This window comes from Ictidomys tridecemlineatus, chromosome 4, assembly GCF_052094955.1.
Source record: "Ictidomys tridecemlineatus isolate mIctTri1 chromosome 4, mIctTri1.hap1, whole genome shotgun sequence".
Lineage (NCBI taxonomy): Eukaryota > Metazoa > Chordata > Mammalia > Rodentia > Sciuridae > Ictidomys > Ictidomys tridecemlineatus.
The window spans coordinates 52107952-52135470 of NC_135480.1; the positions used below are offsets into that span (position 1 = coordinate 52107952).

Below are 27519 nucleotides of genomic sequence, written 5' to 3' on the forward strand. Positions count from 1 at the left end.
AATACATTTTCTATCTATATGGGTACATATTCATTTTATATCACAATTCAGGTGATATTAAGCCACAATGCAAAACGCATATATACTAAAACAAGTTTCATGGAACAGTGTTTATCTTTACCTCATGCAGTGCATATAGTATTTTCAATTATAATGTTTCACTTTAAAAAGGAAAATACCGATTTGACTTACTACAGTGATTTCACAAGCCACTAAGAGGGAATCCTGCAGTTTGAAAAAAAACATTAGTCTAGACCCTTGATTGGTGTTAAATGCTCAGGTCATCTAGGAATCACTTGGAAAATATAAGTATCCCTTATCACCACCAATGCAGTACTGATTCCTGCAGTTAAATGACTTCCAGATGGGACTCCAGTTCTCAAAATCGTCTACTGGCCCCGTATCAATACAGGCCATTTTATCATTGCCGATTTTATGCTAAGTGAATAAGCACTTGGCAATTTTTAATTAATGACTTTTTAAGAATATGCTTAGTGTTTTCTGTTCAATACTCCTCTTTTCACTTTTTCAGTGCAAATAATTGAGTTGATAACAGTCCACAATATGTTGATTTGCAAAACAAAGTCATCAACTGCTTTGAGTGCCTGTATGTTGGACTCTCAGCATGCATACATGAATAAACATGTTAGGTCCCTGCCTTTGCAAGAACACAATCTTGTAGAATAAAAAAATAAACAGATAATTATAATACAATGTGATCTGAGTTTAAACAGAACTGCTTACAACTCCAGAAAGTCAGGAATGCCTTTCAGAGGAGTTAACCTTGTACCTGAATCTTAAGGGATAATATTAGTTAAAGAAATGGGAGAAATTATAGCAGTCAGAGAGACTAGCATAAAAAAGTATGATGTGCTGAGAGACTAGTATCTTGGAATCAGAAACTGCTCAGACTTGACTTCACTGTAATCATGTAGTGTTCCATATTCCAGTAGGAGCACTTTGGCAGAAAGAATAGAAGTCAGCCAGCATGTAGGAGGCCCTGTGCTTTTTCCATGCAGTCCTAGGCCCTTGTTCTGTCTGTCCTGTAGTCACTTCCTTTGTATCACTAGCTAGCACTTCTACAGTCCTTATCTTTTGACTTCCTTTGGTCACTAAAGCCATGTTCTGCTTTCAAAGGAGTGAGATAGAAATGAAAATCACTTTGAATAATATTTCTTTTATCATATTATTATGTCATATTTTATGCAATTTGCATTTTATAGCTTAATATGCTGCTATTAAAGCTAGTAACACTGAATAAATACAGAATAATTTCCCTTAATTGCCTTGAGCCATTTCTTTGCTCAGTTGATAGTGACTGATCACCATTTTTGTTATTACCAGGTAAAGTTTGTGATCTTAACAAAACTCCATGGGGGAAAAAAACAATATTACTCAAATTACAAAAGTATTATCTCTACTACTGCTGATCATTTTGGTGCCAATAGGGATTTTAAGAGAAGTCATTACTTCAGTCACCACAAGCTGTCTTATTAGTAGTATTAGTCATTGTCACAGGATCATGAATTCTTGCTGCTTATAACTATATTTATTTATGGAAAATAAACATAATTTCTACATGAAAAGAACAGAAGAAAGATAATGTGGCAATGTTTAATGCTTTGCTGCAAAAACATGATCTTAGTTAACCCAAATGGTTGCTAGAGCTTTCCTGGTATGATGACATTTCTCAAAGAATACATCACACAGCATTTGCCAATCAATCTCCTTCAAAACTAGGGCCAATGTATCCCCTACGTTTACATACACATTTCAAATTCCTTAATTTTATTACATAAGCTTGTTTCTGACTGAATGACAATCTTCAAAAGCTTAATCCATTTGGTATAATTTTTTAGTGGCACTCTCTGCTGTGCTGTCCATTTCATTGCGCTTACAGCATTTATAAACAGGTGCTGAAATTTCATTTAACCGGCACTCAATTCATCTTTTTGGTGACTATGCAGCTTTTTGTTAATTAAATCGTCTAATTTAATCGTATTTACATTTTTCCCATTTATTAACTTAATCTTAAAAATTACATAGACTGTTCTTCCCTTACTCAACCTGCTGTCATGCTTGCTGCTGTATACATTTCATTTCTCCTCTGACTTTAATCTTACCAACCAGTGCATGGGTACAGAGATAATTGTTTACTCAGTCAGATTCCAAATCTTCAGCTAAGGGAAGAGTCCATAATCAAGGTACTGTATTATGTGTCCTAATGTGTCACGCTTTCAAGTCATCTTCATATAAAAGTATGTCACAAGTGACTTTTTCACGTTTGTCAAATTATATCCTTTATTCTCATTCACATTCTGAATTTGTGATTCCATTTACATAAAAACATACTTGCCATAATATGAAAGAAAAGCTTATAGATTATATATAAAGATACATTCATATTAAGGACTCCTGACCCCATAAATACTGATAGAAAAGCAGATGTGACATTATCATGATGATTTCTGGTCACCTAGAAATACAGTTTGATTTGTCATTGAGAAAAGATTAAAGGTTCTCAAACAGTCTTTCCAGACCTGGAGAAGAAACCCCACTTTTAGATATGTCCTCCATTGTGACCTTGTCACTGGGATGAACTCAGTGCGTGCTACAGGCATTTATGAGGGGCTCTGTTGTTTTGAAGGTTTGGCAGTTCTTGTCAGAATGGAGGATTAGCCCGTGTGTTTGGATATTCAGTGTTTATAGTTTCTCGTATATAGAGAGAACCTTGATTTTTCTAATTAATATAAGGTCAATTTTTATTATGAAACTCTTCTAGCTATTTAACTTGGCCTTTCTCTTAGAAGACATCTACTTCCTAAGATTCAATGAAATGCATATTATTGAATGTACAACATTATTTTTCATACACTGAAAAACCTACAGTATAATCTATACTTATTTAAAGTTACATTATTTAGACATGATATACAAATGTGAGTTCTAAATCCAGCCTTTAATTTTAGATTTAGTAAGTTTCTAGTTTACATATTAACCTAGATTTCTTGTTAAGTAAACAGACAGTAGAATGTTCCTCCCCTCTTTCATGAGCCCTGAGATATTGAGTTCCTCAGTGTTCTCCCTTCTAGGCTTCATTATTGCCTCCTGTCTGCATTTTGTTTCCAGTGTCAGTGCACTTTTTCTACTTGTGATTTTAATGTTATTTATAAATACTGAATTTATATCAGCATATAAAAATAGGATGTGACTACTTAAGCCCTTCTGAGTCTAAAATAAATGTTATTTTGAATAATGCTAATTGTGCAAAAATAAATGCCAAATGACCATTGTGATTCACGAATAACTCACTATTACCTCTAAAACTGTGGCTCTGAAGCATGCATCTGTTTCTTTACTCAATGGCATTCCCACATTAGATTATCTCATTCAATTCTTTTGACTTTTGTAAAGGTGTATGGGCAAGTCTTCGCTCCAGCACTCGTTTGATCAGCTCTCCAACATCCTTCATTGATGTTGGGGCCCGGCTGGCAGGCAAGGATCATTCAGCCTCCTTCAGTAACAGCACCTACCTACAAAACCAGCTATTGAAACGCCAAGCAGCCCTTTATATATTTGGTGAAAAGTCACAACTAAGGGTAAAATTTTTTTTTCTCACTTAGAAAATTTATGCATATACTAAGGCAGTTTATAAAACCTGTCACAAGCCAACTTTTGGAAAAAATTTTGTAGTATGATTTCTAATCTGTAGTTAATAATCTCAAAAAATAATTATCTCTTTATGTTTTTTTTATATATATATATATATATATATATATACACACACACACACACACACACACATATCTATACATTTGTATGTATATAGATATATATGTACTTATTTATTGGCCATGAAAATAAATATGTATTCATAATATCTAAAAAATCAACCTATATATCAGGAAATATTAGGAAGCATTCATTCAAAAAAGAAATAAGGCTTATTCAGGCTATATTTTCCATTATCTTGAGTCAGTTTCCACAGGAATCAGTGTCTGTGGCAAAACAGATGTTTTATTATTATAAACCTATCAATTCAGAAAACTACAGAAAGGCAGAGAGAATGGGCTGGGGTTGTGGCTCAGAGGTAGAGCGCTTTCCTAGTATGTGTAAGGCCCTGGATTTGATGATCAGAACCACATAAAAAAATATAATAAAATATATTGTGTCCACCTATAACTAAAAAATAAATTTAAAAAAAAAAGCAGAGAGAAGGATAGAAGGAGGAAGACTATTCCATTGCACATGAAGACAAGGGAAGGCCAAGGCTATGTTTTCTAAGTAATTTTTTCAAACTTTTTGAGGTCATATTTATAGAAACACAAATCTTAAGATATGTCAGAAAATTCAAAATATTAGATGCTAATTGGTTTCATTCTTTTTGGAAGGGGTGAGCACTTGGGATTGAACCCAGGGCCTCATGCGTGATAAGAAGCACTCTGCCACTGGCTATATGTCGCAGACCCATATTCTTACTATTTTTCTGCTAAAGAGTTTCACTATGCTGCAATCTCAAAGTAAAGATAGTCTACCTCTAAAAGCAATAGGAATTCTTCAAGTTTAATGTTTCCAAGGGTAAATCATTAGAAAATAAATTTTATCTCTATTGACAAGTGTATAGGAAATGAAAGTATTTGTTTCAGAAATCCCCTCAAAGTTTAGCATTGGACCTACTCAGACTTTTGGCTGAACCATAGAGCAGAGACTGAGCAAGATGCTCTCAACAGGGTCCCACATGCTCAGGTGTAAAGATGCCAGTGACTGCGTCATCTCTTCTGTAGCATGCTGGCATTGCTATCTCTTTTTCCACTACCTGGACTGCTGCAATCACTTAGTCACTGACCTTTAGGGTAGAGGGCATAAAACTGCTGGGTAATGCTCAATTTTTAAATCTGCATAAGTGTTTTCTAACTCAACAGATAATTTTATATCAAAAAAATGGTTGGAATTTTCATCAGCAATCCAAGGTTCCCTACACAGCTTCCTTGGCACCAGTGTCCTTTCCAGAGTACAGGTTTCCACCCTTCAGCACATTTAACATTTTCCAAACTTTGACTTCTGAATGCTCTCCTTCTCTTTTCCCTCTCTACACTAGTTCTCAAATTAGCTGTGTGATCATGCATATTTGAGTAAGAAAGATGGACTCTTGGGAACCTTTCTTTCTTCCTTCCCTCCTTTTACTTGCTTCCTTCCTTTCTGTCATCAATAAAGTACTATAATTTAAAAAAAAAATCCAGCCAGATTTATTGGCACACTCCTGTAATCCCAGGGATTCAGGAGGCTGAGGCAGGAGGATTGCAAGTTCAAGGCCAGCCTCAGCAAATTAGCAACTGTCTAAGCAACTTTAGCAAGATCCTGTCTCAAAACAAAAAGGGCTAGGGATGTAGCTCAGTGGTAGAGAATTCCTGGGTTCAATCCCCAGTACCAAAAAAATTAATTGGTTAATTAATTTAAAAAATAAAAGTATCAGGGATGTGGCCCAGAGATAGAATGTTCCAGGGTTCAATCCCCAATATGACAAAAATAAAAAATAACCAAATTCCACTATCATGGCACAAGAGTTGCTTAAAAGGGCTGGGATGGAATTCAGTGGTAGAGCCACCCTGGTTTTTGTTTGTTTGTTTTTTCCTTTTTGGTGGGGTCTCAGGAATTGAACTCAGGGGCACTTAACCACTGAATCACATCCCCGACCCAATTTTGTATTTTATTTAGAAACAGCATCTTGCTTTTTCTGAGGCTGCCCTTGAACTTGCAATCCTCCTGCTTCAGCCTCTCAAGCCACTGAGATTACAGGCGTGCACCACTGTACCCGGCAAACTTTTTTTTCTTGATGCATATTAGAAATTCTGTTTCCTGGGCTGAGATTATAAGCTCAGTGGTAGAGCACTTACCTAACACATCTGAGGCACTGGGTTCAATCCTCAACATGACATAAATATAAACAAATAAAATAAAGGTATTGTTTCTGTCTACAGCTAAATATATATATATGAAATAGCATATATATAAATATGCTATTTCCTAATATGATAATGTTTTCCTTTAAAAATTTTAAAGATAATTGAAAGAGCCCATATATGTTGCTAGGTTCTTTATCTTAAGCCTTAACATCATGTTTCCATGTTGTATAATAGTTTTTGTTTCTGTTTTTGTTTTTTGCAATTCTGGAATTGAACCCAGGGGCTTGTGCATGCAGACAAGTGTTCTATCACTAAGCTACGTTCATACTTCTTTTTTTCTTTTTTTTTTCTAGTTATAGATGAACAAATACCTTTATTTTTTTTATTTATTTTTATGTGGTGCTGAGGATCAAATCCAGGGCCCTGTACATGCTAGGCAAGTGCTCTACCACTGAGCCACAATCTCAGTCCCTCATAGCTCTTTTTCATAATTATTTCAGTCCCTACTTAACATCCAATATTTTTTGATATATAGGTTTCTTTCTTTATCCTCTGTATTCAAAATTGGTCACATTTTCTAGCATATAGATGTGTTTTGTTATTTTTTTATTGATATATAATTTAGTAGGGTTTTTTCTGTATATTTTGATTTTTCTTTAGAGTTCCTAAAAATAGAGTTATTAAGACAAAGAAGCCGGGTGTGGTGTTGCTTGTCTGTAGTCCTAGCAACTCAGGAGTCTAATTCAGGAGCATCACAAATTCAAGGCCAGCCTGGGCAACTTAGTGAAACCCTGTCTCAGAATAAAAAATAAATAAAATGGGCTGGGATGGAGTTCAATGGTAGAGCTTCTCTGGGTTCTTGGTTCAATCCCCAGTACTAGAGCCAGTGGGGGAGACAGACTCTTTTTTTTTTTTTTTTTTTTTTGATGCATTTTAGAAATCCTATTTGCTAATATCATGATAATATTTTCCTTTAAAATTTTGGGGATTTTTGTTTCCTTTCAAAAATTTAATAGGCCTTAAAAAAACTAGTCAATTTAAAACATTGTTCCTTGGCAGTGGGGTTTTATTAATTATAAAATATATATAAAAAATTTACTATCCTAATCATTTTTAAGTGTACAATTTGGCATTAAGTATATTCACATTGTTGTACAACCAGTCTCCAGTAGCAGTTCTACTTCTTTTTAAAAAGAAGTGACCCCTTGGGGCTGGGGATGTGGCTCAAGCGGTAGCGTGCTCTCCTGGCATGCTGTGTGCGGCCCGGGTTCGAGCCTCAGCACCACATACAAACAAAGATGTTGTGTCCGCCGATAACTAAAAAATAAATATTAAAAAAAAGAGAAGTGACCTAATTAGATAATTTGAGCACAATGTAAAGAAAATGGAAAGAATCTGAGAAAATTAATTCATTCTTTGGCATGAGAAGTTAGAGGGTCTGGGGAGGGGGTGAGGGCAAGGTACCAGGAATTGAACCCAGCAGCACTTAACCACTAAGCCACATTCCCAGCCCTTTTTATGTTTTACTTTGAGACAGGGTCTTGCTAAGTTGCTTAGGGTCTCAATAAATTGCCAAAGCTGGCTTTGTAAACTCAGATCCTTCTGCCTCAGCTTTCTAAGTGGCTGAGATTACAGGCATGTATCACTGAACTTGGCAAGTTAGAGAACTTTTAAATTTTCTTTAGAACTCAGCAACTAGACTATCAAAATGAAATATGCCAATGGGTCAGCGTAGCATTCTTTAATTACAAATGCAATGTTCATACTTCACCCAGAATAAATTCCATATGGATTAAAGATAAAAATGAAAAAGGACTCAAACATAGGTGATACCTGTTTCATATTGAGTTATGAAAAAAATAGTATCCCAAAGCTAAAAACCAACGATGTTTTATTGTTTTATTTTCATGTTTTATTGTATATGCTTTCTTAGTTGTTACTTTTTTAAAGTAACCATAATGTTAGAAGATTCAGTGCAATGAGATAGTGATTTTTATTTTTCACAAGGTTTATTTCTACTTTTTTCATTTTCATAATGAATACGTTTTACATGCATAATAAATTAATACATGGATGTCTACATAATTTAATCTGTACCGTTAGGGAACCCCACAGTACAATACCTTTCCATCACAGTGTGCATCTTGGGAAATTTATACTGTTGGATTAGCCATGCTGTCCATATGTCATTAGCTCTCCAGGTTCATGACCTCAGAATTGGTTATATTGGTGTTATCAGCTGCATCAAATTCCTAACAGTAGTCTCTTCAAATTTCTAGAGTGACAGCATCCCTAAGCTGAATTAGTCTTCCTCTAGAAAGGACTAGATTTGCCATTCCAGAAGAACCACTAGACCTTTCACTCTGCTGACATATGAGCCACACAAGTTTGACCTTCTTGACCCCTTGCAACCTCTATAACTGTTCAGCCTCAACTAACTTTCATCAGCATTACCCTATTGAAAACTTTGATCTTTTACTTATAGTATTTCATCTGCCTAATTCTCTGTCTCTTTATCCACAGAGCTTCAAGGTAGAATTTGCTTTAAATTGTGAGTTTGTTCCTGTTGAATTTCATGAAATCCGACAAGTGAAAGCCAGTTTTAAAAAGCTAATGAGAGCTTGTATCCCAAGCACCATTCCTACTGACTCAGAAGTAACCTTCCTGAAGGCTCTGGGTGACTCTGAGTGGTTCCCTCAGGTGGGTAGCTTGACTTATAACTCAAAAAGAGGCTGAGTAGATGTGCCAAACCAATATTTGAGGAAAAAAAAATATTTCTTTCCTCACCCCACTCCTTATTCTACCCCTTTGTTGTGAGCTATCTGAAAAGGCCTTTCAATTTCTGGAAATAGTATGAAATAGAAGGTGAGGAATAGAATTCCTTGACCACTGGTTTTTATCTCTGTGTAATTGCAAGTGTGGTATCTGTAAGATGCTAAGGAGGAGAAAATTATTTTATGTGGGAAATTTTTTTTCATTTTTTTTAGAGAGAGAGAATTTTGAATTTTGAATGTTTATTTTTTAGTTTTAGGTGGACACAACATCTTTATTTTTATGTGGTGCTGAGGATCAAACCCAGCGCCCTGTGCATGCCAGGCAAGCACACTACCGCTTGAGCCACATCCCCAGCCCCATGTGGGAAATTTTTATGTAGAATAAATTTAATCATCATATATTTACAGGGCTCTTGCTCTGTTGTCAAGACAGTGAGGATCCAGGACAGGAGGCAATTTCTGAATAACTCCAAGAGCCTTTTCCTCTTGCTTTTTCACCTTCCATTTATCTTTGCCTACTACATGTCTCTAGATTTTAGATTCACCCCCACACCAGCCACATAAGACACATTGGATGCCCTACACTTCAAAGTCATACTTATATATCCATTATTCAGCCAAGTCAAACATTGAATATTTTTAATTGTACCTTTATTGAAAAATTAAGGGGAAATTGATATGACAGCACAATACACCCACATTTCTTCCAAACCACACAAAGAAAGATATTTATGACATGCATATTTTAGACATGGATACAGACATTTGGCAAAAAGCAATATAACCTTCAGTTTTGTCTTTAGGCCCTGATACTATGTCCATTATCCCTTCTCATCCTGAAGGAATTTTCAGGTTTTTTGTTTCCTGCCCCCATTTACCTACAAGGATCTTGCCTCTCTTGAGAAGGAAAAAAAAAAAAAAGTTGTTTTCCATAGTACTTTGGACTATGAAAAGCAAAGAAGCCAAGAAACAATGTTGGTACTAAAGGCAGGTACTTTGAATATAGAGAGACAGTGACATATGCAATTGGTTGTAAATACATATCAAGGTATGTTATGTTCATTTCCCTTAAGGCAATTCAGTATATGTACCCTAGCTACCCAAGGAAGAAGCTGGACCAATGCTTTCTTCCGTCTCTATGAGTCCCAGCCCCAAACCGTCCCTTCCACTCAACTACCTACTCTACTTCTTCCTGGAAAGTAGATCTGTACTAGAAATTAGAGACTAACGACAGTGGAAGATATTGCCCCATTCAGGATAGTGACATTTAAAAAGTTAACTGTTGCAGCAAACACTAGGTTCAAGAGAATTCAGGTTTAGTGCTAACTGTGTTGTAGGAACAGCAAGTAAGGAGCCTCCCACTGCTGGGTAGGACACATGTCTTGCTCCTGTGCTTAAAATCAGCCTCACTGTATAAAATATAGGTTATTTTAGAACAGTTGGATTCATACTGCAAATTAGGTCATATTATACTTAAAATATTTTTTAAAACTACAGTCTTATTCATTTGGTTTTCATATCTATGTGCTGTGCTCATACCCTAATTAATTGTTTCTGAAGGACTTAAAACACTGAGTACAAGTTTCTTTCTCATGTATGTATAATTTACTTACTATAAAATTTGGGATTTTTAGGGGCTGAGGTTGTGGCTCATATAGCACACGTGGGGCCCTGGGTTCGATTCTCAGCAACACATAAAAATAAATAAATAGGGCTGGAATTGTGGCTTAGCCATAGAGCACTCGCCTAGCACGGGCGGGACCCGGGTTTGATCCTCAGCACCACATAAAAATAAAGGCATTGTGTTGTGTCCATCTATACCAATAAATAAATAAATGTTTAAAAAATAAATAAATAAATAAAATAAAGGTATTGATTGTGTCCAACTACTTCTAAAAAATAAATGTTAAAAAAAAATTTCCTCTTTTTAAACTGTACAAAGCAGTACTTTTTTAATTCCAAGAGCATCTGAAATAGAACTTACTATATCATGGAAAAACAAATTTTTCAGTTGGGTAACTATTGAGAAGGCCACTTAGAATCTGTCTTTTTGACTTTATGGAATTATGGTTTTTCTACTTTTGGAGAAATTATATAAGGCCATTTTCTTTCTTTCTTTCTTTTTAGTATTTATTTTTTTGGGGAGGTGTTGTTGGACACAATACCTTTATTTTATTTATTTATTTTTATGTGGTGCTGAGTATCGAACCCAGGGCCTCACACGTGCTAGACGAGCGCTCTACCACTGAACTACGACCCTAGCACAAGGCCATTTTCTTATGTATCGTCTGAATTCTCTATTTTAAAATGTGTCTACCTTTAAAATGTGTCAATGTTTAATCTTGATTGAACAAGAACTTTAAGTATTTAAAACATATGAGCCAAGCACAGTGGAACACACCTGTAATCCCAGCAACTTGGGAGGCTGAGGCAGGAGGATCCAAGTTCAAGGCCAGCTTTAGCAATTTAGCAAGGCCCTAAGCAACTTAGTGAGACACTGTCTCAAAATAAAAAATAAAAAAATAAAAAGAGCTGGGAATGGGGCTCAGTGGTTAAGTGCCACTAGGTTCAATCTCTGGTATGAAAAAAAAATTATGTTTTTTTTTGTTTGTTTGTCCAATCCTTCATGCCTAATTTGTATTTTTATCAAGTCTCTCTGTCTTCTCTGCCCAGAAAGGCTTGGTCTAATTGCGGCCTCCTGTCTTATCTCTTAGCTTCACAGAATAATGCAGCTGGCTGTGGTAGTATCAGAAGTACTCGAGAATGGTTCCTCAGTTTTGGTCTGTTTGGAAGAAGGCTGGGACATCACTGCCCAAGTAACTATTACACATATTCTCAGATATTGTGTTTTATATTTGTATTTGAATTTTCAGACAAATATTTTGTATAATGACATATGTTTTTATGTACAGAAAAGTTTCCATTTTAAACACCACCTTGTATCCGTCAGGAAGCTCTGTGCCATGAGCTGTCAACTCTTCCATTACCTGGAGCTCTGGCTTAGGGCATCAGGCTCCTATATTCACAGATGCACCCTGCAGACTTGCTCTTGACCAGCAATATGGGACATGGACCATCCTTCCTGGATTTTGTCCATCCTTTTTCTGGTTCTCCTCAAGCCCCTCCCTTACTCCAGAATGAAAATTATGAATATAAACCACATGAAGATTAACCTGTGCCTGCCCAAAAGGAAAGGTTTTAACTAACCCCCTGACCTCATTAATTAATCTAGAAAATGACCACAATCTGCAAATTGGCAAATTCAGAATTAAAATCTTAATTCCTTGAAAGAAAACATGTAGCCAAAATAAATTTGTGTTTTCTTTTTACTGGAAAGCTTGTGGAATTCATTTGATTTACCATCCTGGAGCAGTTAGTGAATAAATTTGCTCTACAGGTAACTTTGCTTATGAATTAGCTATTTAAAAAGGAAATGCTTTATCTTAGCACTTCAGAACTGAAATTGATGAAATATCCATCTTGTTTGTGCCCTAGGTGACATCCCTTGTGCAGTTACTCAGTGATCCCTTTTATAGGACACTTGAAGGCTTTCGGATGCTGGTTGAAAAAGAGTGGCTCTCTTTTGGTCATAAATTCAGTCAGCGGAGCAGCTTGACCCCCAGCAGTCAGGGTAGTGGTTTTGCTCCAGTCTTTTTACAATTCTTAGACTGTGTACATCAGGTAAGTAGAACCAATTTAAATTGACTTAATATCAAGGAAAGAAAAATACTAGCATTTTTTAGCTTTGTAGTGCTGTGCCAGGTACTTTACTGTCAAAACTCAACCCTAGGATATACTGAAGTCTTGGGTGGTGGAGAGAAGTGGAGTACTAGGAATTGAATCCAGAGGCACTTTACTACTGAGTTACATCTCCAGCCCTTTTTTCATTTTTAGACAGGGTCTCAGTTGCTTAGGATCTCACTAAGTTGCCGAGGCTGAACTCAAACTTGCAATCCTCCTTCCTCAGCCTCCTGAGTTGCTAGTATTACAGGTGTGTGCCACTGTGCCCAGCCTGAAATCTTCTTAAAAATGAAGAAGAAAAAGAAGCAGTTGATTCTGAAAGTAGGTCTGCTGAACTAGCTGTTGAGCTGGCCCCCAAATGAAGTAGTCAGCACTCTTAAATTACATCTCCAAAGAAGGGGGAAAAATCTTGGGATCATTTGGTAGAGTTTTGAATAGAGTAGTTATAGCAAAAATTTCTAGGTAGTGACTTTCCTGAAATCCAGCCTCTATGCCCAGTTTCAAAGGGCCCTACCATGTGCCTGGGAACATCAGAGATAGAGGCTAATCTCTCAAGAAATCATGAAGGCCCAGCCAGGCAGGCTTCTAGAGTTTGAGAATACTGACTCAGTTCTACAGGGCAACCTCATTGGGACTAATCAACAGAACAGAGAAAAACCCAGATACATGTAATCCAGTGAAACTCAGTGAGGGTAGGGAGAGGTAAGCGCTATAGGTGTCCTCCTGTCTTCATCCCAGGCCCGTCAATTACAGACACCTATTTGTGGGGCTTGCTCAGGATTGAGCTCAAGAATTAGATGGCACTGGATTTTCAAACAGAAAGCTAAATTTGCTTAGGAAAAAAAAAGAGTTGACATTTCCAGTCTTTTTTCATCTTCATCACAACCCTAGGAGTAGAGTAATAGATTTGGACATGACTTTTTGAAATACATTGGCCTCAAGTATCTGTTAGAAGGAAAGGTAAAAGTGTTCTCACAAACCAGAAATGGAACTAGTCTCTTGACATATGGTTATGTTTTTGTTTGTTTTTATTTTATTAATCATTTGATTTTTAAATTAACAGTTTTATTGAACTTTAATTTATAATTATACAGTTTATCTATTTGAAATGTACAGTTCAGTAGTTTTTAGCATATTTGTAGAATTGTGCCGAAATTACTACAATTTTGGAGTACCCATTAACAGTTGATTTTCCATCTCTGCTCACCCCCCCCATGTGTACACACACACATACACAACACTCTCAGAGAAAGTCATGTTTTTGCTTGCTCAATTTGCTTGTTAAAGAAATAAAAAAAATTAAAGAAAGAAGCAGTATTAGAAAAGTGCCTTTAGCACTTTGAAAATGGGCAGCGTCCAGGGGTATGAAGGAATGGGCAACATTCAGCTTCCAGTTTATTCTTTCCCTAACCCTCTCTGTGATTAATATAACTTCATCTTTGGAAATACATTTTATGAAAATAATAAATATATGGAGGGGCATTGCATTGTTTATATTTAGAAGGAGGGAGGGAAAAAGAAGAAAGAGAGGGAAAGAAAGAAGGATCCATCTAGAAGCCTACCTATCTTTAAGAGACCTTTCAGTAACTGGTGTAATTCTACAGAACATATTATTGTGATTCCATTAAAATGGTATTGACAAGAGTGCAACAATATGGAAAATGCTTATTGTATGACTCAGGAGGAAAATCCAGAATACTAGAACATTATAACCAAACAACTTTGGGAAAAGCAGAAAAGTATAAAGATAAAAGGAACACAAAAATTAATAATCCAATTGCTCAGGGAACTACTATTAATATGAATGTTTTCTTCCAGTCATTTATTGGATCATGTATATACATATATACACAAACATGTATTTTAGTAAAATTTTAAAAAAAAGAGAGGGAGAGAGAGAAAAGACCTGTCAAATAATTTTAATCCATCTTCCCAAGCAGCATCTGAGGACATTGATAACACAGTTGAATTTATACTTCTAAACTCTTTGCAGCTAATGGTATCTTTGTTTTCTGTTTGAATATTATTAGCCTTTTTCATATTCCTTTGGCAAATAGATGAGGGAGAAATTTGGAGACCATTCAGTATTCTTAGAACCTTTCCCTCATCTCCCTCATTTATATTCCTGATGAGTCTTATACAGACTTCTTTGGTAGCATCTATAAGACTAAAAAATAATGTATTTATTTGTATACATGTCTTGTCTTCTACTTAGACTGAGAAGTCTTGTGTACAGGGACTTTGTCATATTAGTTTTCACACCTCTAGTATCTTACACAGCATAATTTCAGTCTCTGGAATATAACAAACAGTAAATAGGTATTATCAGTATATTAATGCAATTTTACAAGTTCTCTTCATATTTTCAACACCCTTGATCAAGACCATCTAGAATATCCTAAGTCAGATTGTTAATGTAATCTTCTGAAAGCTCAGATACTATTATTCCCCAGGGCAAAAATATTCAGGGCAAACAAAAACCTTCAATGGGTTCACATTTCCTAAAGGATCATTCTTCCTCATATCCAGTTTAAATATAATAATGAAGTCAATACCTCATCAAGAGTTCCCTTGAAATTCTTCAGAAGGTTTTTTATTTGAGGCTTAGATTCTGAATAAGTACACACAATCCATTTTTACCCTTGCCTTGAGATCATATCATTGATAAATCAGTTGAACACTAGATGAAACCATCAACTTTCTTTTAGTGTCTTTGCCTTAATAAGCTGTTTATAATTAAAGAGAATATAGGAACAGAAACCGAATGAGGAAACATCAGAGTCACATCTCCCATAAATCTGACTCGGAGGCATAAAGTCATTGAGAAGAATAGCAGGTAGAAGTATCCATGTAGACTTTTTATTTTAATAAGAATCAGACGGGGTGGGGTGGGGCTGGGGTTGTGGCTTAGTGGTAGCAAGCTTGCCTAGCATGTGTGAGACACTGGGTTAGATTCTCAGCACCACATACAAATAAATAAATAAAAAATAAAGGTCCATCAACCACTAAAAAATATTTTTTAAAAAAAGAATTAGACTAAATCCATTTTGGCTTTTGTGTGTGTGTGCGTGCATGTGTGTGTGCATATGTGTGGTGCTGGGGATTGAACTCAGGGCTTGTGCATTCGAGGCAAGCACTCTTACCAACTGAGCTATAACCCCAGCCCCAAAAGCTCAGTTTTTATAAATAAATGTTTCATAAGCAATATTGGATTTCAGTTCCAATTGTACTGAATTAAATATTTTTATAATTAAAATTAATTTTTAAAAAATTTGCCTGAACCCTCCTTTGACTTGGTACCTCATACATACTAACTTGGGTGAAGACAAGTCATGACAAAAGGAGTATGTGATCTTAATTGCAGTATTTTAAGGATGCCTGGCTGCAATAGTTATCAGCTTTGGTTAGGCAAATTATTTTGTGCTGAAGAGGGATTGTTTATTCATTTGAAAACAGAGGAACCTAAGAAGTCTATGCTTAACAAATAGTGCAGACTTAGTTATAAGGTAGTGTTTCATCATTGCTTACATACTGGTCTCAGGCATTAGAAAATGCCTTCTTTGAATACCTTTCAAGTGAACACTAGTGCTTTACATGATTCTGGCTTCTGCCAGATAATTCACGTTAGTGCTGTCCTCAGTCTCTCAGGGACACAAAAAATGGAACCAAGTCCAACAATATTAAAAAATAATAAGTTCAGAATTACACTGCAGCAAGCGAAACTGTCCTTGGGTAGAATGTGTTCCCAGCTTGTTAACCATTTCTAACATGCTGAATGCCAAAAGGCAATCCATGGACATGTGCCTAGACTTGTCCATTAGTACTAATAAAGTTACAAAGAAAACAGATGAAGCACTGATCTTAAATTAGAACTGCCTCATCATATAAAAAGCCATTGTTTATGCCAGTATATCCAGGTGTCAGATGAATTTTAAATGCTAGATCACTATTTCATAATAGCAACATCTGGCAGATTTTTTTGTTGCTTCTAAAAGAAATTGGCTTAGCTCAAAAGATATCATTACAGGATGCTTCCTTTCTTAAAACAGTTTAGCCAAATCTTTCAAAAGGAAAATACATCCAGAATATAAAAAATGAAGTTTTTACCTGAAATTTCTTTTTAAAATACAATATCAAAGGGGAAAATGTGTATAATATGAATGGAAACATGAAGTGGGTAAGCAATAATCTCTTTATTTCAACATTCAAGTATATCTTTGAGAGCATCCTAGAACTTTTGCTGTGTCCTACAAAACAACAGTTTTTGACTTGCCTGCAAAGTTTATTCAGTTTGTAAACTGGCTCCCTCTAGCCTGGCTTGGTGATGTGATTTCTGTATGCCAGCACTGTACAAGGTCCTACTCCAAAGACAAAAGCTATTTGCCTTTTGAGTATGGAAGTCTTCCCTATGAGCTCATGTTTGAGCAGCTAAGCTGCTCCACAGAGATTGTTGCTCTAAAATTTATCCATTTATACTGGCCAAGTAGCTTTAGCCGATGGATGTACAATATATTCAAGTGTTCCTGGCATTTGCCTGATTCCCATTCAACTGAAAACTGGCACTATTTTCACAATCCAAGTTGTTTTATAATAAAGCAACTTTGTGCCCAATTAATGTTAAATCCTTTTTTTTTCAATTATATTCTTTATTTTTTACTTCTTTGAATATCTGACTGAGCTATATTGGGGTATCTAGATTTGTCATCTTATATTTTAAAGAAACAAGAAAGCAAAAGCAAAGTTAAAATTTCTTTCTGAATTTCACATATATTTTTAATAATCAGATACATTTTAAATTAGGTAAACATTTCTGCTACAATTAAAGGCAAAATATAGATTTTGGTATTCAAATGTAATTATGATTGAGTCTAGAGATTGTTAATATAAATCTTACCAAAAGAATTACAACATTATACCAATTTACACTGTAGGAATTCTGAGGCACCTACATATGTTTTTGTGGACATGATTAATAATGTTGGCACTGCAAATGTTGTAGAAAGTTTTATCTTTTTGATAAATCGTATTAAGAAAATAGCATTGTCATAAAAAAATAAATCTGATCCAAGCACAAAAATTCAGGTAGATTTTAGACCTTAATTTTAGAAGTTACAATATAGTACAATAGTTTTCTGAACACATTATTCATTTCCCTGACATAGTTCTACACTGGCATGACTTGTCTAAACCTGTCTTGACCATAGCTTGTTGATGATGCAAACTTTTACATAAACTGTACTACTGTGAGCCACAGGCCAACCATAGGCTTCTAGGGTCTGCTCATAAATAGGTGAGAATGGTTGGTTGCATTTTGAATTAAGACTCTAAGAATATATCACTTAGCAAGTGATTTGCTCCTACTTATATCCCATTGATTAACTTCTAGAAAGAAAATTAAATCAGGTTCAATTTAAAAGTTGTTTTCTTATTCATGCTTTATATGTAGGTGCCTCAGAATTCCTACAATATAATGTTAAATCTTAATCTGTGAAATAACAAAATTTAATATTAGCTAATTATTTTTCTTTAGTGCATTACACCGTACCCATAGTTTTCCACATATTGGTACCATTCTACATAGTGTCTCTTATAGCTTAATATTTCTAATACCTCAAAGCTGAGTCCTATTTTATCATATGTTATTCCCCAAACATTAATCTTTCCTGGGATTAGAGTCATAGCTTCTTTTCATGAGCCTTTTTAAATTTTACAAAAAACTTGGGCTGGAGTTGTGGCTCAGTGGTAGAGCGCTTGCCTCACACCCGTGAGGCAACAGGTTCGATCCTCAGTACCACATAAAAATAAATAAAATAAATATATTGTGTTCATCTCTAACTAAAAAAAAAATTTTAAGTAAATAAATAAATTTTACAAAAACTTAATGGCACATGAGCAAAAAAATAAGGCCCTGTAAATTCATGATTTTCCAAATTCCATTTTAGATTCACTTCTTATATAAAAACTGGCAGATTTCACTCCATATTGGAAAATAAAACTAAAACACCTCACACAGTTTAGTCTTTTAAATCTGTTCTCTCTTCTCTCTCTCTCTCTCTCTCTCTCTCTCTCTCTCTCTCTCTCTCTCTCTCTCTCTTCAGCAAGATAAATAGAAAAATTATTTTTGAACAACAGAATCTAGATGGTGCCTCAGAGAGGCCTAAAACTCTATTCAGCATCTTAGGGAAATGCTTATATAGAATTAATTTACGGGGGACTGGCAATATAGCTCAGTTGGTAGAGAGCATGCCTCGCATGCACAAAGTCCTGGGTTCAATCCCCAGCACTACACACATACACACACCAAAAAAAAAAAAAAAAAAAAAAAAAAATTTCATTTTCTGGCTTAGATGCCTGTCATTCCCAACTTTTAATAATGATAAGATTAAATTTATTTGAAACTCACTTGCATTAGGCCCTAGAAATCTTGTGGTCAATAGTAAAGAAAAGTAATGAAACCAAAAGCTCTTCTATCAGATCAATAAAATTAATAAGCCTCTAGCCAGTCTGACTAAAGAAAAAGAAAGAAAGAGAATACAAATTGCCAATTTTGAAAATGAGAAAGATGACATCTCCACAACTTTATGTCAAAAACGAACAATTTAGATAAAACAGACAAATTCCTTGAAAGATACAAACTATCCAAATTACTCCAGAAAAAAGACATAACTTGAATAGGCCTATATCTGTTAAGAAAGTTGAAACTGTAATTAAAATCTTTGCACAATGAAAAGTCCAAGACTACGTTCAGTGATAAATTCTACTAAGCATTCAAAAAAGAAATACTAACACTTCTACAAAATCTCTTCCCTGAAAATGGAAGCAAAGATAATACATCCCCACTTAGTCCATAAGGCCAGCATTACCTAGGACCTAACAAAGACAGTAAAAGAAAACTGTAGATCAGTGTCCTGGATGATCATAGACACATTCAGATTTTCTAAACAAATGTTAGCAAATCAAATAGTATATAAAAAGGATAATATGCCACAGTTAAGTGGGGTTTATCCCAGGAATGCAAGGTTGATTTTACATTCAAAGTCAATAAATGTAATTAAACTTAAAAAGAAGAAAAAAGCTTATGGTCATCTCATTAGTTACAGAAAAACATTTCACAAAATATAACATCTGTTTCTTAAAATTGTTCAGGAAACTAGGAATAGCAGGGAATTTCCTCAAAGTAATAGAGAATATGTATTTTTAGAAACCTACAGCTAACATTACAATAAAACAATGAATGCTTTTCCCTGAGATCAGAAAGAAGATATTGATGTCTGCTTTACCATTTCTATTCAACATTGTATTGAAGGTCCTAAACAAGCACTAAGGCAAGAAAAATAATAATAATAAAAGACATCTACATTGAGAAGAAAATCAGACTGTCTTTATTCATAGGCAGCATGATTATCTATGAAATCTACAGGGAAAAAATTATTAGAATCAGTGAGCATAGCAAGGCTATAGTACATAATCAGTATGCAAAAATCAATTATATTTCCACATACTGGCAATGACTCATTGAAATTTAAAAATCAGTACCATGGAACTTGAGATGAAGCTTAGTGGTAGAGCACTTGCCAAGCACTTGCCTAACACATGTGAGACCCTGAGGTTCACTCCCCAGCAGCACCAGAAAGAAAAAAGGTACCATTTACAATAGCATCAGAAAAACATAGAATAATATAACAAAATATTTTAAGGACCTGGACACTGAAAATGACAAAACATCCCTGAAAGAAATTAAAAATATTTAAATCAAAAGATATCTCTTTTTCATGGGATAGAAGATACAACATTATTAAAATGTCACTTCTCCACAGTAGGATTTATCTAAGCAATCTGTGTAATCCCAGTGTCTCAGAAAAGCTATTTATAGAAATTGGCAAGCTAGTTCTAAAATCCACATGGATTTTAGAAGACCTAGGATAGCCAAAACAGTTTTGAAAAACAATAAAATTAAAGGACTAGCACTATCTGATTATAAAGTTTTAGTAATCAAAATTTTGATCATTGGTGTAAATTAGATAGATTGATGAAACAGTTTGTCCAGAAATGGACTCAACACATATCTGTGAACTGTTACTTTGTCAAAGATAGAAAAGCAATCAGTGAAGAAAGGATATCTTTTCAATAAATGGTATCCTAACAACTGGATTTCCAAGGGGTGAGGGGGATTCCCCTAGCACCTTATGAAAATTTATTCAGAAATACCATAAAACTTCTAGAAGAAACATAGGAAGAAACCTTTGTAACCTAGGGATAAGCAAAAATAAAAGAGAACAAATTGATAAATTGGGCTGTGAAAGTTAAAAACGTATTCTTTAGAAATCACTTAAGAAAATGAAAAGACAAGTTACAGAGTGGGAGAAAACATTTGCAAAGCTGTATCTGCCGAAGGACTGTGTTCAGAACATATAAAAAATTCTCAAAACTCATTAAGAAAACAATCAAGCGCAAGAGCACGCGCTTGCGCATGCTTGTATTCTCTCTCTCTCTCTCTCTCTCTCTCTCTCTCTCTCTCTCGCTCTCGCTCTCGCTCTCTCTCGCTCTCTCTCCAAAATGGACTAATGAGAAATAAACACATGAAAATATTTGACATTGTTCTTTGTTAGGAAATAAAAATTGTAACAGAATACCACCACACATCTATTCTTCTTTTTTTTCTTTCTTTTTTATTGTTGGTTGTTCAAAACATTACATAGTTCTTGATATATCATATTTCACACTTTGATTCAAGTGATTGCAGAATCACATCAGTTACACTTCCATTGATTTACGTATTGCCATACTCATGTCTGTTGTATTCTGCTGTCTTTCCTAATGAATGAAAATTTTTAAACTGACCAAAGTTTTTTTCAGGGGTATGAAGAATTGACCATAATACTACCATTAAGAATTATAAAATTATGGAACTATTTTAGAACAGTTTGGCCTTTTCTTTGAAAGTTAAACATACACCAACCATACTAATCAGTCTTTTGTACATAACTCTTCTTAGCAGTTTTATTTATAATAGCCAAAAATCTGCCAGGCACCATGTGGTGCACACCTGTAATCCCAGAAGCTCAGGAGGCTGAGGGAGGAGAATTGTGAGTTCAAAGCCAGCCTCAGCAACATAGCAAGGCCCTAAGCAACTCAGCGAGACCCTGTCTCTAAATAAAATATAAAAAGGGCTGTGGATGTGGTTCAATCCCCAGAACCAATTAAAAAATAAAAGCCAAAAATCTGGGGGGCGGGGGGAGAAACAATTTCCACCAACAGGAGAATGAATAAATAAATTGTGGTATATCTATGCAGTAGAATGCTACTCAGAAATAAAAAGGAATGCATTATTGATAACCCAACAATGTGATTGGATCCTGTATAATTATTCCTAGTAAAATGAGGCAGACAAAAAGAATCCATACTTTCAATTCCATTTATATAAAGTTTGAGTGCGGACCTACCTGCAGTGGCAAAATCAAACCAGTGTTTGGTTGCCTAGGGAGCGGGAGTACAGGAAGAAGCAAAAGGGACACAAGGAAGTTTTTTTTTTTAATATTTATTTTTTAGTTGTAGTTGGACACAATTTTTTATTTATTTATTTATTTATTTTTATGTGGTGCTGAGGATCGAACCCAAGGCCTTACACATACTAGGCGAGTGTTCTACCACTGAGCCACAACCCCAGCCCCCACAAGGAAGTTTTGAGGAGTCATGTTGATTATTTTGATTGTGTTGATTGTGTTGTGTCTATATATGTCAAACTTTATCAGATTGTGTACACATTAAATACAGTTTATTATATGTCACTTATACCTCATTAATACTATTTACTACTAAAACAGAATCTTGTGGTAAACAAACCTCTAAACTCTTAATCACCCACCCATATATCATAAGTCCTTAGAGAAAATTGTCTCTGGTCTAATCCCCTTTCTTCTATTAAAATAATACTAAATAATCAGTGCAGTTCCAGCATCAGCATATTATGGACTGTGCCTTTTTGGATACCACCTGGTATGGTACAGCAGAAGAGTACATTTGTCCCACTTGACAAGGAAGAAAAGAAGCCAATGTACTAGACAAACTGAGTGCCTAGGATATTGGACTAAACAGACACAGTGATTTTTCTTGCTTACTGGAAATCCAGTCACCAGATTTCATTTTATGAATTCAATCAGCTCTTCATTTCTCCCTGCATTATGGTAGAAAGACATCTCAAAAAATTTCTTATTTCTTAATATCACATTCCAAATGTGGTATCTGGGTACTAATCAACCCAGCATCCAGGCACATCTGACTTATTTTTTCCACTGGAGAAATTCTCACATGCTTTTTACTTCAACTGTTGCTGAAGAGTGAAAAACAAAGTTGTTCTGCATCTTCTTTTCCATTTCTAGTAGACTGGGCCATGAACCTCAGTTAAGGGCAGATTTTTCTTTTTATCTCTTTTTCAATCCCAGGCAGTTAGCAACTGCAGGCTCCCCTGTGGCATACACACAAGAACAAACACTTATCCTTTGATGCTAAGTACCAATTCCAATCCTAGAAGGGGCAGTACCAGAGGCTTCAGAAAAGTGACCTCTCTGACATAATTATGGAGGGCAGGGTTTGTGGTGAGGCCAATCCTCAGTATAGTGGTCTGTGAAAGAGGTTTTTTTCTACTTGTCGAGGAGGCTTGTGGTCCTAACATGATCCCTGAAATGCCTATAGGTTCATCTTAAGGTCACATTCATTATCGTTTCCATTCTACTTTACTTCAGAAGTGAGTTTTCAAAATTATATTCCTGAGCATATTAACTATCAGAACCAACAAGAAAAGACATAGTTGTGAAGCAAGAGGTTTCTATGGAAATAATCATTGAGAAAAGTGTTATTTGGGGCTTAGTTTAAAAAGGTTTTATAAGTGTTTCTAGAACTAATTGTAGACTAGGTCAATAGAAAAAAAAAAAAAAACCTGAACTCTTCTTCCCCAGAAACGATGATCTGAGGGCTGGCTTTAACTGCAGGTTTATTCCAGGCACTGTGGGGGCAATTGTCCTTTAAGTGCACCCTGCCTGAGTATACTGTAGATTTCTCCTCTCAGATGATTGGCAGCCAAGTACCATCTTCAGTTGCCCTGTCTCCTTATCTTTCTTGGCTGCCACTATCTGATCATCCCCATCTCCATCATGTGTACACTGGCTCTATGGAAGATGACCATTGATTGTAAACAAGGAGCTCAAACTAGAAAGCTTTATATTGCAGTAAAGGATAGGTTAGGGGAAGACTTGAGTCTGGGCACCTCTTAAGGAAGTGAACACCAGAGAACTAGGCCAAGTGGAGTTCTAACCCAGGGCTATCTTCTAGTGTACCTGTATATCAATAGGGGCAAGCATTTGAATGAGAATTGTGTATTAAAGGACATGGTTGACAGTTGATACAAACATCTAACAAAGCAAGGAAAGAAAATATTTTGTGTTTATTTTTCCTTTATGGAAATAGAAGAAAGTATTACTAATTCTAATAACCACTTACTTTTATTTTTATGCCCAGAGATAATGCTGCAAGGCAAAATGTTGAACCTTAAATGTGCCAGATTGACTTAAGTTTTATTTAATTATAACCACAAACTCTTCAAGTATACTTAGACTTTATAATTGTTCCTCATATACCATAATCACAGGAAACCCATGGTATCTAATTCCTTCATTTTCACTGGTGAGAAAACTCAATACAGATGTTTATAATTCTAACAGTCTAGAGGATGACACACTACCCAACCATGGAGAACCAGGCCGGAAACAGCCTCACTGTGTACAGGCCTGTTGCCTAGGTTGCAGACTCTCTAATCTTCCTAAAAACCAATTTCTTTTACATTGCTTACATTAATCTAAAATTTTAGATTAATGAAAAAGCCAATAAGAAAATTTTGTAAAAAAAAATACTTTGCTCATCACAGAAAACTAGGTTTTTAATCAGACAATAAACTTTGATAAATCAATCCACATCATTATTTAAAATGCCTACTGTTCTGTTGGACAATCAACATATTATACACATGGCTGCTCACCTCAGCTGATTGATTGTGGGTCTGTATGGCCAAATTAAACATGGAGAGGAAAGCTAACATTTATTCATTTGAAATAGCTCTTAAGCAAGCACGATTATGATTGGAACTTAACCAATTTCAGATGATTATGAGAGATTGTTTGAACATTGCAGCAGCAAGATCACCCAGTGGACCAGGGAGTGTCACAAGGTCATTATCCTGCCTTCTGCCAATATAAGAAGGCTCCATAGCATCTGAATATAGCTGGTCTAAAATATGCTATAGACATACGGTGACCCAGTGACTTCCAGACATTGCCTTGCCCTCTCCCTCTCATATCTTTCCTTTGTCCTTGTTCCTGTGTCCAGTGACCTTGCTGCCTAATTTACAAATGAAAAATAAAGTTAAAAAGCATAAGCTCCTCCCCCTTCCTTTGGCATATGAACATACCTTTACCTACTCCCCCATCCCTCCTTGTTTCTAAGGTTGTTCCTATATCTGAGCCTCTTCATTCTTGCTTTTCCAGGGCCTTACTCTCTCGGTTATTATATTAACTCTTTCTCTAAAATTGTTCTCTCTACTGGCTCCTTCCAAGTTGCACACGTTTTTTTTTTTTGTTTTGTTTTGTTTTGTTTTGTTGTTGTTGTTGTTTTTGTTTTTGCTTTTTGTCTAGAAAATATCTCTTACTTTCCCCTTAAGCCACCACTTTCTCTTCCCAGTTCTCTCATTACCAAAATTCTGAAGTACAGTTTTTCTTACATTTCACAGTATAACACCACAAATGCCTGGAAAGCAAGAACTCTAACTTACATTACTTTCTGTCAGCATGCCTCTCATGGTGTAGTGTGGGAAGTGGACACAGACTTGAACATAACAAATCACGATTCCCATTTGGACTCAGTAGTTACTATTGAGTAACTTAATCTTGCTGATCCCAAGCCTCTTCAAATGTAAAATGATAGCAGTAATGCCTGTCCTACAATGGTGCAAAAAGTAAATAAGATTTTTTATAAAACCTTTCATATGGTGGCTGGCATATAGTAGATGCCCAGAAGAGCACCTGCTTCCCATCTCTACCCATAGTGAAGATTCATTTATTGAATGAATAACCCAATGATGATCTCAGCAGGCATTTGTTTTTTTGTTTTGTTTGATTCTTACTCTTCTTGCCTTGTTTCAGGTTCACAACCAGTATCCAGCTGAGTTTGAATTCAATCTCTATTACTTAAAGTTCTTGGCCTTCCACTATGTATCTAATCGTTTTAAGACATTTCTCCTGGATTCTGACTATGAAAGATTAGAGCATGGTACGTATTTATATGTCCTTGTTCTATCCATTTTTATTAGTTTTGCATGTTTTTAATGAAAACTCTAAACCAGGAATGGTGGCACACACCTGTAATCCCAACAGCTCGGGAGGTTGAGACAGTAGGATCATGAGTTCAAAGCCAGCCTCAGCAATGGTGAGGCACTAAGCAACTCAGTGAGACTCTGTCTCTGATAAAACACAGAATAGGGCTGGGCATGTGGCTCAGTGGTTGAGTGCCCCTGATCTCAATCCCTGGTGCCCCTGCCCCCCAAAAAAACCTCTAATGATGTAAGTACTCCCAGATGAGACAGTTAGGAGTTAGGGTTTTACTACAAACTACCAATGTAGAGTGGATATGAACAACTGCAAGATTCTGAGATTGGTCTGTGTTAGTTCTTAAGAACAGTAGATGCTCATTCCTCTGTAGCACCTTTGTAAAGTTAAATCTGCTTACTATTTTGATACCTCTAAGTGATACCATGTTAGGAAAAATGTTTGACTCAGTTTTTTCTTCCAATGGTACACTTTGATAGGAAGGGTTACATGACCTGTTTGAATAACAGCTAACACTGGGAACTCTGAAACAAATAAACCAGGGTTAAATTCCATTGCTGCCAATTACCATCTGTGTATTTTGGGGGAATTGGGTATGTCTCTGAGCTTCAGCTTCTTCATCATTAAAATGGGGACAGTTATAGCCCACCCTTTAGGACCATGATGATAACATGAGGAAATAGTTGTAAATGTCCTAGCACAGTCACTAGCACATAGTAAGCACTCATCAAATTTTAAATGTCACTATCATTACTATAATTTGTAACAGTTATAGTAGTAGCACAAAGTAGATTCTGAAAGCCCCAGTGAAAACATTTCCCAATGGGGATTTTATATTCTTCTTGTGTTGTTATGGAGCCGGGAAAAATACACATGATTTTTAAAAAGGTGATATCAGTACATTAGATGTACCAGAATATTCACAAGGAGGACTCTTAGTGACAAAATATTTACTAATGTTCTCAGTTTAAAATCTGAAATTATGAAATACTGTTTTCCAGGGTGTGCTTATTACAGTTGTCTAGTATGATATTTCATACTTTTGGTAAGGAAGACAACACTGGTCAGACCACTTCCCATCCTGTTTATACTTTCAGACCTTTGTTGACTCATGGAATTACCATTCCTCACATCACAATAAGAAACAAAATTTCTTAAGAACCGTGTCTTAGAAAGATATTCATTACAGCTAGTTAACAGCTGCATGGGGCCTGGTCTTTAAGCCAATTGATCTGTGTGACTGAGGGGGTCACCAGTCACTCAGCTTGTCACTGAAAGGAACAACATATTTTAATATTGTTGTGAGTAAAGTACAGTTGTACAGAATAGTTTGTTTTGATTTTTGTTTTTTTAAATAAGGTAGTTTGTTTTGTTAAATTAAGCTTAGTAGCATATTACCTTTAGCCACATGCAGATGTGGCCAAAACCTTCTTCTGTGGATTGTGACTCTCTTCATTAAAAAAGCAACAAAGCCTACTGTACTGGTTCTCAGAGTCAACCGAACATTAGAATCACCTGGGAAACTTTTAAAATTCCCAGTGTCCAGGCAGCACTTCCCAACAGTTGAATCAGAATCTGTGATAATGGAGACTGGACACCAACAGCTTTTTAAAGCTCCCAGGTGCTGCCAAGGTTGAGAAGAACCACTGGCCCAGTGAGGAGAATGCCAGACTAAGGCAGAAAATGATTGAGACACTGGAGAAACTACTTCATCTCACCTTAAAAGTC

The 27519-nt window shown here is 35.7% G+C and overlaps 1 protein-coding gene across 7 annotated transcripts in view; it reads left to right on the forward strand.

Annotated features, from left to right (window-relative positions):
* Sbf2 (SET binding factor 2) overlaps nucleotides 1–27519 on the forward strand; it is a 401965-nt gene that overhangs the window by 362601 nt on the left and 11845 nt on the right. For all 7 annotated transcript variants that reach the window (XM_078046492.1, XM_078046499.1, XM_078046494.1 and 4 more), the window contains 5 exons: nucleotides 3415–3599; nucleotides 8427–8603; nucleotides 11392–11493; nucleotides 12173–12358; nucleotides 25609–25735. In XM_078046492.1, the coding sequence (XP_077902618.1) occupies nucleotides 3415–3599; nucleotides 8427–8603; nucleotides 11392–11493; nucleotides 12173–12358; nucleotides 25609–25735 (777 nt within the window). The remainder of the gene's footprint in view (nucleotides 1–3414; nucleotides 3600–8426; nucleotides 8604–11391; nucleotides 11494–12172; nucleotides 12359–25608; nucleotides 25736–27519) is intronic.